Source organism: Struthio camelus, chromosome 1 (genome assembly GCF_040807025.1).
Source record: "Struthio camelus isolate bStrCam1 chromosome 1, bStrCam1.hap1, whole genome shotgun sequence".
Lineage (NCBI taxonomy): Eukaryota > Metazoa > Chordata > Aves > Struthioniformes > Struthionidae > Struthio > Struthio camelus.
In genome coordinates this window covers 15579359-15591847 of record NC_090942.1, presented here as the reverse complement: position 1 = coordinate 15591847, position 12489 = coordinate 15579359, and the positions used below count along the sequence as shown (strand labels likewise).

At 39.4% G+C, this 12489-nt stretch overlaps 1 protein-coding gene across 9 annotated transcripts in view; it reads left to right on the top strand.

The window, feature by feature from the left end:
* Positions 1-12489, top strand: part of ATXN7L1 (ataxin 7 like 1) — a 124457-nt gene that overhangs the window by 31610 nt on the left and 80358 nt on the right. For 6 of the 9 annotated variants that reach the window (XR_011138686.1, XR_011138688.1, XM_068930149.1 and 3 more), the window contains one exon: positions 12249-12353. The exons of the other annotated variants lie outside the window; for them this stretch is intronic. Coding sequence is in view for 3 of the 6 variants with exons in the window: in XM_068930149.1 (XP_068786250.1) it covers positions 12249-12353 (105 nt within the window). In the remaining 3 variants the exon portion in view is untranslated. The remainder of the gene's footprint in view (positions 1-12248; positions 12354-12489) is intronic. 9 annotated transcript variants of the gene reach the window in all.

Here is a 12489-nt window from a genome sequence, read left to right as displayed (position 1 = left end):
GAACACGGATTGTGGCAGGCTGAAGAGGTGAGAAGATTGACAATTATTTATGCTATCAGAACTGACATTTATGGTGAACTAAGATCTAAATAAATTTATCTGGTCACTGTGCCTGTTTCTCAGCTATTCTGTTAACCTTGCAATAGCTCATTTTGTCCTTTCAGGTAGTCAGCCAGAAAGCATGCCTAAATTTGAATATGAAAAATATTTGCAAGATTTGCTTTGATGTAGAGAACGGCCTGCATTTTCTACAGAACAGAAGTTCCTGTATTTTTGAATGATCATTCTGAATGTTTTATCTTGTTTCTTTTAAAAAAAAGAAAAAAGCCTTAACTGGTGTCCTTTTAGGAAGAAATGTTCTTGTTATTTACATAGAAGTTTCTTAAAGTGTATGTTGGTTCCACTGCAGTGGTACATGCCACTCATATGTGACACTAGATATTTTTTAACTGTGAGTATCAGGTTTTGCCAGCAGATGCTCAAAACTAAAGTATTCCCCATACAAAGTCAGGAGGGGGTAGTAATGGTTACAGTTCTCCCTCAGTTTCTTAGGACAGCAAGATAGGACTTGGTGAATGCCCTATTTGTTACTGCTTTGCTCAACTTAAAATGACTGCATCTTCAAACCTCTTTTATCTTTCATTGCAACTGCTGTGATCTGATCACCAGCCTCTGGACTGAATTTTGCTGCTCATAAAAGTCAAGCAATAAAAAAAGAGATCAAAGCAGATGCTGACCAAGAAGCTCAGAAAGAGAAGTCAGATCGGTCTCCTAAAGAAAGGGACAGAGAAAATCTAGAACTACCCAGTCATGAGGAGACGCGGCGGCCTGCAGCTAGCAGTGTTAACTTCCAATTAAATCTGCCCACAGAGGACGAAACTTAGGCAGATCCAGGTCCACTGGTACCAGGGTATAACCTGCATAACAGGTTGCGGTAATAAGCCACAATACCTCGTATATAGGCAGCTGAGATAATAATTGTTATCTGTCATCAGAAATCAGGTATGTTTTGCCGTCTGTCAAACAGAGCTGTCTCCTTCAAATTCTGTACCTTTCACTTTCAAGGCCCTGAAAAGCCTTTTTCCATCTCCCAAACACAGTTTGCCTTGTTGGCTGGCTTGGTGTCGGTGTTGGCGAAGTTATAAATCACTTGTGTTTGGATGGATGCCAGTATAGCTGTGGAGGTATATTTAGGGAAGACTGTCATCTTTTTACCGAGAAAAGGGGAAAAAATCTTATTTTACCATTAGCTTCCTCAGCCAGACTCCTTGTGCCAAACTATCAAAGAAAGTTAGATCTGTGATTGGAGTATTTCAGTGGCCCATTCAACAAAAAATGTCCTAATTGTCACCAATATTGTGTTTTCCCCTTGGCTCTAGACAGTTTAATATGTATAGACTGTTAGGACTCTACTGACTTGTAGTAGTCCAATAGGCTTTTCTAAAACCTGTTAATATCTCAGGTTCCAGTGAGGGTTTCCCTCTCCACTAACGAAGAACAGCAATACAAAGCTATTCCCCCATGAGGGTCATTAACTATTGTAACACCAGTGGTGAAAGCTGAGAGTGCAAGGTTTCTCTTCATAGTCTTGAGTACTTCTGTAGCTTAGAAATATAAGAAAATTTGAGGGAAAAAAAAATTTAAAAGGCCTGAAACACTTCAACATGCTTTTGGTATCTCCAGATCTTTACCCTGCTACTTCTGCAGTACCCAGATGTTCACATTGTTTCTTTGCCTCTTCAGTGTATATAGCATATCCAAAAGCTTAGCCATCTCATGTTGCTAAAGGTCAAACACGTATTTCAGGAGAGGCATACATCAATATGAACTGAAATTTAGTCCTGTCACCCATAAAGGATGCTACTTGTACTGACAGGTCTCCTTTGCAGCAAGACCTCTACTGATACATGTTCAAGGAAGAAAGAATTGTTCTGTTACTACGTAGTGGTTCTTAGAGACTCTAGTCAAGGTGTATCCTATGACATTGACTTTGAATTATGAGGGAAATGAAGGTGATTTCCAGCTGTTCTGTCCTTTATGCCTGGCTGTGGGAATCTGAGGAATGAGAAGACTAATGCAGAGACTGATAACTCTCCTACGCATTTGCTATCCTTTGTGTGCACGTGTGTGGACGCACTTGCTTTCTTTCAGGGTTTTCTGATAGTGATATACATGAGCGCGTACAAAGGAATCCACTGTTTCTGCAGGATAAGAAAGTTTCCTCATCAAAGCTGCTTTGCAATGTTTTTCATCAGCATGAATCTGAGAATAGTTATGCTGTGTGCTCTACAAATGGGATGTCATCTCTGCTTCTGGGTATGGAGTGCCTAATCTGGATCCTTATAAGTAATGTATCTTTTAATGTTTCCTTAGCGTAAGTGATTCAATTTTGGCTTTCATTTAATAATAATGTTGCTGCCATGATGATCTCCAGACAAAAGCAAGATGAAATCTGTAGCTGGAGGTAACATGTTTAGTTAGACCAACTGTAGCTGGTAGGGGAAAGTAGAGACATTTTTGGGCACACATCATCTCCTTAAAGCCCAAAAGCCAGACCTAACTGTTTAGCAGTTGGTTAATTGAAGATATTATCTATGCTTACATGAGTCTTCTGCATTCCCTTTAAACCTATGAAAGTCTGTTTCCTTCTCGTGTTTTGCTCACCTTAATTTTGAGGCTAGTTATTTAACGGGGGAGGGGGATGTTTGGGGTTGCTTTTTGTTTTTGTTTCTGTCTTTGGACCTTAATACGTAAACTGAAAGCTACATTACCGCATAAGAGGATTTTCATTCCTTTTTCCAGATATTGACTTTAAGCAATTTAATAATACAATATTGTAAGCACTTGCTCTTGTTCCTTGAATAATGTTGGCATATGTGATTTTGGAGGCATCTTAAAATCCAAGTATGTGAAGAGGATGGTCCATGAGATTATTTCCCTGCAGTGTAATCTAATCATTACAAAAAGTTTAGCACAGTTAAAATTTTGTAGGCAATATTTTGATATTGAAAGAGTTGTTTCAATTGCTTGTGTCCATACATTATGATTACACTTCCTAGTTAGAACTAAATGTTGTGTGACTGAAATGGTGATTGGTCCTAAGACTTTACACTGACTCATCTTTCAGCAGCATTTCTGATTCCTTAACACTGGCTTTATTGCCTGTCACCTTGCTTAACTGTCTTTTGCCTTTCAGCTTTTTCCCACTGTCCAATTCCTTCATTACAGACTTGAGAATGCTCTGTGCGGTGAAAGATCTCTTAGCCCCACCTGGGTGCTTTCCAGGATCATTTTCCTGTCACTCCGGTCCTGAGCTGTAGAGGTCAATGCAGATGTCCACTAAACTTTGCTGATATATTTTAATAGCATCAGTGTTTGCATTCACCCTGTGGATAAACCCTCAGTATAAAAATTTAGTGTTTAATTAAAATCCACATAACCATCCAGACAGACCTTAGCATGGTGTGTGACCCTCTCCTAATGTGCCCGGCTTTCCTGAGTATTATTACCTACACTCTTCAAATAAAAAAATGAGAGGGGCCTTTGAATGAAGGACAGGCAGTAAGGGCTATATGTTCAGGAACTGAAAAGGTAAAAGTTAACTGGTCTGGTTACATTGTACAACATAGCAGAAAAATTAAACTGTGAAACGAGAACTCAGTTTTAAAGATCAGTTTAGTAATCTAAAGTGTTAGGAACTTGCAAGGAATTAGGTAAAATGAGATGACGTACAAATTAATACCTTTGATTACTGCTATCTTTAATTCCCAACCAAGAGACAAATAACTTCATTTTTACAAAGCTGCTTTTTGGAGCCTAGCGTGTTCCTTTAATGTTCCACAGATATGTGTGTGACAGATTTTACAGTGAACTGAAGGGGGGCTGCTGTTCCACAGCAGTTTAAACTGCTCTTGGTCCAGTTGGTTGCTGTTGGTCCTCCTGCTGTCCTTGCTGAGCCACACATTACCTTCCCTTCCCTTACACTTTTAGAAGTGTTTATCTGGTTCTGTAGTGGGTTTGTTCAGGAGTTAAACTGTAGAATAAGTTTTTTTCTATTTTTGGGGGTTTTTTTATTTGGTTTTGTTTTTGCTTTTGTTACTCTTTTCCTGGTTAAGAGACCTCTTGACTCTGCCATAACCAGTGCCTAACTTTGATCAGTTTAAACTCTTGTGGAACTGCAGCCTGTCTTACAGTTGAAACAGAAAATCTCAAAATAACATTTATGTTGAGTGTTATATAGTGTTACAAAAAAAGTCATTATAGGAGAAATTAAGTGCCTTTGTGAACACAAAGAGTTGCCGAGCACTTTATCAGATTATTATGTGTTGGAGGGTGTACTTTATCAGAGTTGTATACAGAGAGTGAAATAAAGACTCCATAAGCAGATGAGCTGTCTTCTACCAAAACCAAGAGGTATTGGGAGTATGTGCTCTCTATAGGCAAATTTTAAGAAACTGGGGTTTTTTTAAGAGGAAAAACATGCATTAGCTACTATATTATCCTTTAGGTATTTTAAGATGTGAAAAAACTGGGATTTCTTGGCTTTATAGGAATGCAGGATACTTTCTAGACCTGTGAGACTTGGATTTTCTCTTCCAGTATTCATTAGTCTGGGTGGCACAGGCAATTCTGATCCTTTGTTGCCAGATTGTTTAGACTAGGTTTGCAAACAGCCTACGTGAAATTCAGAGGTCTTCAGAATCCTGCACGAACAATTTTTATTGTATTTTTCCATGTTTGTTTCTTTTCTTCTTGATGTACGATGCCTCTTGCAAAATACTAACGTCAGTGATGTTTAACTCACTTTATAATCTCTTCCAAACAGATTATTATTCCAAAAGGTATGCCGATATTAATCTGCAGTATTTGTTTAATCACTAATGAGCAATTATCAGCATTTTTTTTTTCTTTGGTTATGGGTGTTTGGAAATGGAAGGCACCACTCCCATCTTCAATACAGTTTCAAAATGTCTAGTCATTTGATAATGCAGTGCAGTATGAAATCTTCAGTCAGTGGGGGTGGTATTTCCTGTATAAACTATAATTAGTGGAAAATTCCCAGCATTCTTTAGGATTGCCAGCATCCTCATGATTGCTCTAACCTGGGAGACAGCATACCATTTGAGGTTACTGGTCTCGGTTAAAGGTGTCACCACCTAGACTCTTTACTGCACACTGGTCAAGTCTGTTTGCTGCTTTTTTTCTCTGCATTTTTTTTTGTCTTGGTCACTGTTGTCTTTCATTTATTATTGCCGTTGTTGAAAAGTCCAATGTTCTCATTAATCATTTGTGGTTTTAGCATGCAGAGTTTTTGCTTTCTTATATTAACGCCCAAAGGACATCAGTCAGGACTTACGACAATTGTGTTTGACACTACGTAATTTCTGTCCTAAACATTGAATTTTAGTTTTTGCTCGATTTTATGGTTACTTCAAGTATTATCTATCCTTTATTTCATCAGAAAAAAAAAAAAAAAACAGCTTGAGCCTTACTGAGCACTGAAACAGGTTGCCCAGAGAGGCTGTGGAGTCTCCTTCCCTAGAGATATTAAAAAGCCATCTGGACGCGCTCCTGGGCAGCGTGCTGTAGGTGACCCTGCTTGGGCAAGGAGCTTGGACTAGATGATCTCCAGAGGTCACTTCCAACCTCAACCATTCTGTGATTACTTTGTGGTTCTGACTAAAGTTAACCCTGGTTTGAAAAAGGGCTTGGAGTAAATGACATTCAGCTCTTTAGGCTTAGCTCTTTAGGCTTAAATTATTCTGTGAATAGTTAACAACTGTGACTGTGGCATTTTCAGGGATAAATACAAGTGATACTGGTTAACGAACTACTAAAGCAACTTACCTGTTTTTACTTAAAAAGGAAAACTGAAGGGAAAAACACACTTAGAGGAGAATAAAGGTGATGTTAAATGGAAGGAGTGTGACATTTATTTCTGAGATAAGACTACCCTGTCTTTGCAAGCTATGTTTGACTGCTATCTTAGTAACACTCTGAAGACACCTTTATATTGTTTCAGTTTCAAGTTTCAATTCACCATTCAAATTACTTCTTCTTTTTTTTTTTTTTAAGTAATCTCATATGTAAAATTAATCTAATGCACCAAAGATTTTCTGTGTTTCATCATTTGAGTGATGCAGAGATTTGTCATTCCTGTGGATCAGGAGGGAAATACTGAGCACATTTCGAGATAGAAATTTTTAAAAATCTGTATCTTCAAGAGCTGAAGATCCAGATGGATTTGTTTACTGTTGCATTGCCACTACTTTTTTTTTTTTGTTAGCTTTTCTTTTGGTCTTAAACAGGTCTGACTTGAATATTTTAAGTATGTGTGTGTATGTGTGTATATATATATATATATATATATATATATATAAAGTATGTGTGTTTACACATCACTAATATTTTCAGAACAGACTTTATGTGTGTATTCAGTGGAGCAATTGATAGGTTTAAAGTGTGTATGATTTATAGCAAAATACCATCATTAAAAAATAAAATTTCCCAGGCAGTATTGTGAGGTCTTACTGTTTGACAACCTTAACTCTTCAGTGGAACAATGTTCTAGATTATTTCTAGCCTGTGTTTTATTGTGTAGTTGGATGTAAATGATTATGAATTATATAAAAACAGGGAAGGATAAAAGTCATTGGTTTTGGTTGTTACTAAAATAATTCCTTTGTGTATGTTATTGTAGAAGATAGAAAGTCATATCTGACACCTGCATTTTTGTTTGTGCCATAGTTTGCAGAAGCAACATTTTCTTTTGTTTCCATGATATCTGTGTTTTTAATGCATATTTTAGCAAGCTGAAGTCTTATAAAATTGTGTCATATGGCTATAGCTGCCTTTTTATTTGCACATGTTAGTAATGTAAAAACTATAAGCAGAAGTTTCATTTGCTTTCTGAGCACCGTGGTGAAGTATACACATGGTAACATTCAGTTTAAGATTTTAATCTAGGAAAGTCATGATTCCTACAGACAGCATTCAATGTTTCTGATTTCCTGTCTTGGGTATTTTTCACGTGATATGGGACACTATCACATCCTATTAGTCAAATAGCTAATTGCCAAGGCAAGGCTTTTGTTGGTGTATGGTATCAACAGCCTTGGCTAGCCAAAAGATGTGGTTTTGAGGGGATGGTGATTACATACTGCAAAGAGTGGAGTATGTGTAGATAGCGCTTCCACAAAGCCTACGGGTACTGGAAAATAAGTTATCTGCTCTTTCTTGCCATGAGGAGTTTATTCCAAATCTTCTGAAAGCATCTCCCAGTAAAATAAGGTAACGGTCATGGAGGCCACAGGCTGCTTTCCCCTTTCGGGAGGGGTGGGCAGCTCTTTCCGGTCTTACCCCTACAGCTGCCCCTATTTGCAATTAAGAGACAGGCCGAGCACAGCTTCTGGCCAAGCTTACCATGCCAGGCTGGGGTGGGAAGTGCAGGCTTTGGTCACTTTGTTTCTCCTTTATGGGGATCCCAGTGTTAGTAGAAACCAAATACTCTTCACAGTCCCTCTCCCCCCCTCTCTCCCTCCCTACTCTTTGTGTACTTTGACAGTGATTTCGGTGTTATCTGATGGTTGCTCGCTTTATTCAGAGATACCTGCTGTCGTCTTCTGTGCTCTTTCCTTATCCCATGAAGAAGTCTTTACCAAACTGCCCTTGAAAAGAGTTCTTTTCTTCTCCAAAATTAACCTTTTCAGAAAAGACAATCATTGTTTTCCAGTAAGGAGATGATGAGGTGTGATTGTTGCCTTTAGATGATGATTTTTTTTTTTTTTTTTAGGGACGCCACTGCCTTTCTTACACGTACAAGGTCTAGATTGTTCTTCGGTATGATTTTGGCCATTTGACAATGTCAGTGTTCAAAATAACTATTCAGCCCTGGTTACTTTGAGTAGGACGTGGTGTGCTGGGCACAAACGGCAGGGATTCAGTTGTCGGAGTGGGGGGGGGTCTGTGTGGGAGGTCACCGTCAACTGCCCCACGTCAGCCACCTCCGAAAAGGATGAAAACAGCCCGTCACGCACCAAAACTGCAGCCAGTCGGAGGAGCACGTGGTGCTCAACCGTATTTAAGAAAGGGGAGTAGCTGCCGGGGGCAGGGGACGTGGGAGGGGATGTGTGAGGACACACATGAGAGCAGACACGGGAGGAGAAACGTGAAGAGACGCGTCTGGAGAAATGAGAGGGGGGAGGCAGGTGGCAGGGCCGGGGCTGGGGATGCAGCTGGGGGCGCGCTCGTGGAGGAGGAGCTCCGGGCCGGAGGAGGGCCGGACACCTCTGAGGGACTGTGGGCCGTGGGGGACCCACGCCGGAGTGGGGACACCCCTCTGCGGGGCCATGGGAGACCCACGCCGGAGTGGGGACACCCCCAAAGGGACCACGACCCGCAGGGCACCCAGGTCGGGACAGGGGAAACAAATAAGAAGGCAGGCACAGCAGAAGGAAAAGAGCCGGAAACAAGGAGCAGCAGAAAGAAACCGCTGGGCCCTGACCCCAACCTCCTGCGCCAAAGGGATGGGGGGGCCCGAGTGTACCCCAGGGGGGTGAAAACCAGGGGGGTGAGACTGCCCTCGAAGGGAGACCCAACCAAAGCTGAGCCTGGGCAAAGCGGAGCAAAGGTGTTTCTCTAAGTTTGTTTAATTGTTTATGTCTATTTTCTCAGTACCCAAATGAGTAATTAAAAGTTTGTTAATTGATAATAAATTAAACGAAATACCCTGAGTCGAGACTGTTCTGCCTATGACACACAGTAGCATTGAACTGCTGTTACAAAGAAAACAGAAAATGTGGATAAAAATGCACGTACTTGTTTATGTCTTCTACTTCCATTTTCATTTCATACTTTCCTTGTTTTCTTCATTGTAAATTGTCTGTGATGTGGATTGCATTTGTAATATTACCGTACCTAGTAAAGTGAGTCTCTGACTGGAATTTCTGGTGAGACAATATTAATGCTTGATATGATTTTTAATTAAAAAATGATTTATGTACAGTGTAGGTGGTCATAAATTGTGAGTTTAATCTTGAAAATTGATTTGCGCCAATCCTGCTAACATCAGTGGAACTGCTAAGGTGAGTTAAACCTGTCTGAGCTTTTACCAGACTGGACAAAATTTTCCCTTTTACAAATTCCTCTATAACAAATTTTTAAGGAATCATGTCTTAAGGATAGCGTTTAGTTAATTTTTTTTAGCTGATATGATTATTTAATCACAGTAAGTTGTTCATGGTATCTGATTTACACTTCCGATTTCCAAACTGTGGTTATCAGCCCTTGGGATTCTTGGATTGCTTTCAGTGGACCTTTGACAGATAACAAGTAACGTCAGGCTTCGTGTCAGAAGACTGGCCTTTACCAGAGAGATTTGCACCTCCACTGGATTATTTCTAAGAATCTTCAAATTGAAGAAAAGAAAGGCAGCACCTTGGAAGTTAATGTCGTACACTGTGTCTCGGCATCGTTTTGGTGCTGTGTTTCTCACAGTGCTGTTTTGGTACATTCTCCTATATATCTGTTTGGCTTCTTGCCATCTCAACTTGTGCTGCTTCAAAATAATTAAAAAAACCCTGAATCTTGCTATTTCCCAAATGTTGTGCTGTGCTGTTTGCCATGGTTGTGCAGTGTGGTCACAAATAATAGCACTTTTCCCTCACCGCTCTGTCTCCTTCATCGTGTCTGGTGAAAATACAGATGATTCTGTGATCCTGTGAACTAATCTCATTTCTAATTCTGCTTATGTCCTTGGTTGGATTTCTGCAGTATTAATACCATACATGTTTTAGAAGTTACTGCCAGACTTCATAAAACTCAGACTCTGACGCAGCCAGTCTTCATATGCCTCAGATCCAGGCATGTTTTGAAGTCTAGTATAGAGAGCTGCGGGGGTTAAATGGACTTGAAGAATTTAGAGCAGAAACAAGACGCAACTTTAAAAATCTTTTGTATTTGTGAGGGGCAAAGTCGGTATATTTTCATAGCAAAATAACTTCTGGACTCTTCAGAAGATAGAAAAAAAATTGTTTTAAGTTGAGATGTTTTAACTATTTTTGAAATATTTCATAAATACAACTAAATGCCTATTTTTGAGCTGAGAGTTGGTGTCAAACTGTATCTTGGAGGAATAATCTTTTCTATGGCGTTTACAAGCTGTCAGTGGAAATCTGTTTGTTCCCGGTTGGAAACAGATCCGTGGCTAAGAATTGCCAATGTAAAGTGATTTTTAAGACCACTGACTTAATCCAGAGGCTAAGGTAGAACAAATTATTTCCAGAATTTAAAAATTACCATATTAAAAGCAAGAATAAAACAAACAGGCCTGCCGTAGTTCCTGGCGAGGTTTTTGGTTTTTTGTTTTACTAGCAGCATCAGAGAGGGTTTAATCAAAGCATGTGATTTTGGCTTCATCAGTACTAACACTAACAAAAGCAAGACATTATAATGGTGGTTATATCTCACTAATGAAATACTTTATATTTACACTGAATTTGTTGATAATATTTATCTGTTTGTAATGCATTTGAAGACTTGGTTAGTCCAAGACTAATACTGGTAAGAGGTGGATTTCATAACCAGGTAAGAACAGTACCAGAGGAGGCTTTTGTTTTTTTGGGGATAGAAAAAATGTTCACATCTGATCAGACTATAATGTACCTAAGGGTCAGCAGTGCTGGTTTCTGCCCAGGGAGATACTTGAATTGAGAATCTGTGAGTCTACCTGCGATGATGCCTAAATTAGCATGAGAGTGGTTGCTCTATTCCCATGTTGGTTTCTCAGGGACCGAAGACACTTGTTGCTTTTTCCTTCCAAGCACTGCCATCATAAGGACTGGTATTACTCAGGTGGGACTTCTTACACAGCGGGTACAGGCCAGGGCAGAATTAATAAATATGGTGAAATAGTAAGCAGGACAAAATAATTCTCAGGCCAGAATATTTGTTTTCAATAATAGCTATTGAAATAAATTACCAGTTTAAGTTACCCTTTGAAAGCAATGCCTGTTTTTTAAAGAAAACTGATTTATGTCAAAAACTTACAGGAGAAATAATATTTAATCACTGATGTGTTTACCACTCATAGCTGCTGTTGTGCGTTTTGCACTGAGGATCTTCTCGTTTTTGCTCCTGCTTAAGTGCCTGCCTAAATAGTGCCAAGCTGGTATTTCAGTCTGAGTCAGAAGATAAATTTGCAAGTTCTCTGATAGACTTCTGCTGCTGCTAACTAACTTTGGAGTGCCGTTTTGTGATGTCTTTAGATGAAAAGGTCACTGCCCTGTTCTGAGGGGTAGTGTGATCTGTGTGGCTGGTACTGCATTAGTAACCACGTGTCTGGTAACACCTTCATTTAGCAACAGTGGGTGCAGTAACATGATCACACACAAGTGAGTAAGAGTGACCTAAGAAGTTCCTGCCCTCTAAGCTGAAATGTGGTGAATGAGTACGTGAGCTTGTTCTTAAGTCGTAGCAATGCAAAGTGACACAAGTTAACTGAATTCACTTGTAATTTTAGAGCACTTTGGCCTTCAGTGTAATTAAAGCAAACCCATTTTATTCTGTTTTGTAATGGCTTAAGATTGCATATATTGCACTATTGTATCTCAGCTGCGAGGATTAAGCACCTGTAATCATTTGACTGTACCCATTAATAGATTTCATGAGATTCCTCATGCCTTCGTTGAGAAATACCTCATTCACCATCTTTGTTTCTTCGCAGTCATGACCTCAGGTTCAAAGCTGGGATGGCATTCCTGACTGTATTTTAAGCTGTAGCATCCTTGACCTTGGTCAAATAACTAGCTTTTAAGCAGGAGACTTTCTCTGACAATCTTTTAGGCAAGCTTAGAGTATTGTAACATAGAGCAGAACTCGTGCACCGTGTTTTCTAGAATAATCGTTAGCAGAGATGTTAAAAGACGCATTCTTTTACTGTTTCTACAGTTGGCCGGTGTAGAAATGTTTAGTCCACTTCTTTGCAGTCAGTGTTAAGACAAAGATGTTGCTGCCTCTATTCTGGCTCAGAATGAAGTGTTGTGACTGCAGCTTAAGTATAGGGCACCTTGGCACCCAGAAGAGGAAAAAATCTCTTAACCCAGTAAGAAGCTCTTACAGGGCAATGTATAAATTTACTTTGTGTTAATTAACATGATAGTAGTGGCCCTACAGTATTTTCAATTTTTTCTTAATATATTCTTTAAAGCATAATTTCTAATTCTTGTATATATTTTTTAACTTTCCCACAGATATGCACTTATTTGGCCATTATCCAGCTCATGATGATTTCTATCTTGTAGTGTGCAATATCTGCAATCAGGTAGTCAAGCCACAGGTTTTCCAGTCGCACTGCGGTAAGTGAATGTTTTCTTTCCTGAATTACAGTGCAAACCAGCGTATGATTCTGAAGAATCATTGCATATGCTCATGACAGAGGCATTGCAGATAGACTTTTCCTGGTTATCTTGGGTTCTTTCCACATCAGGAATG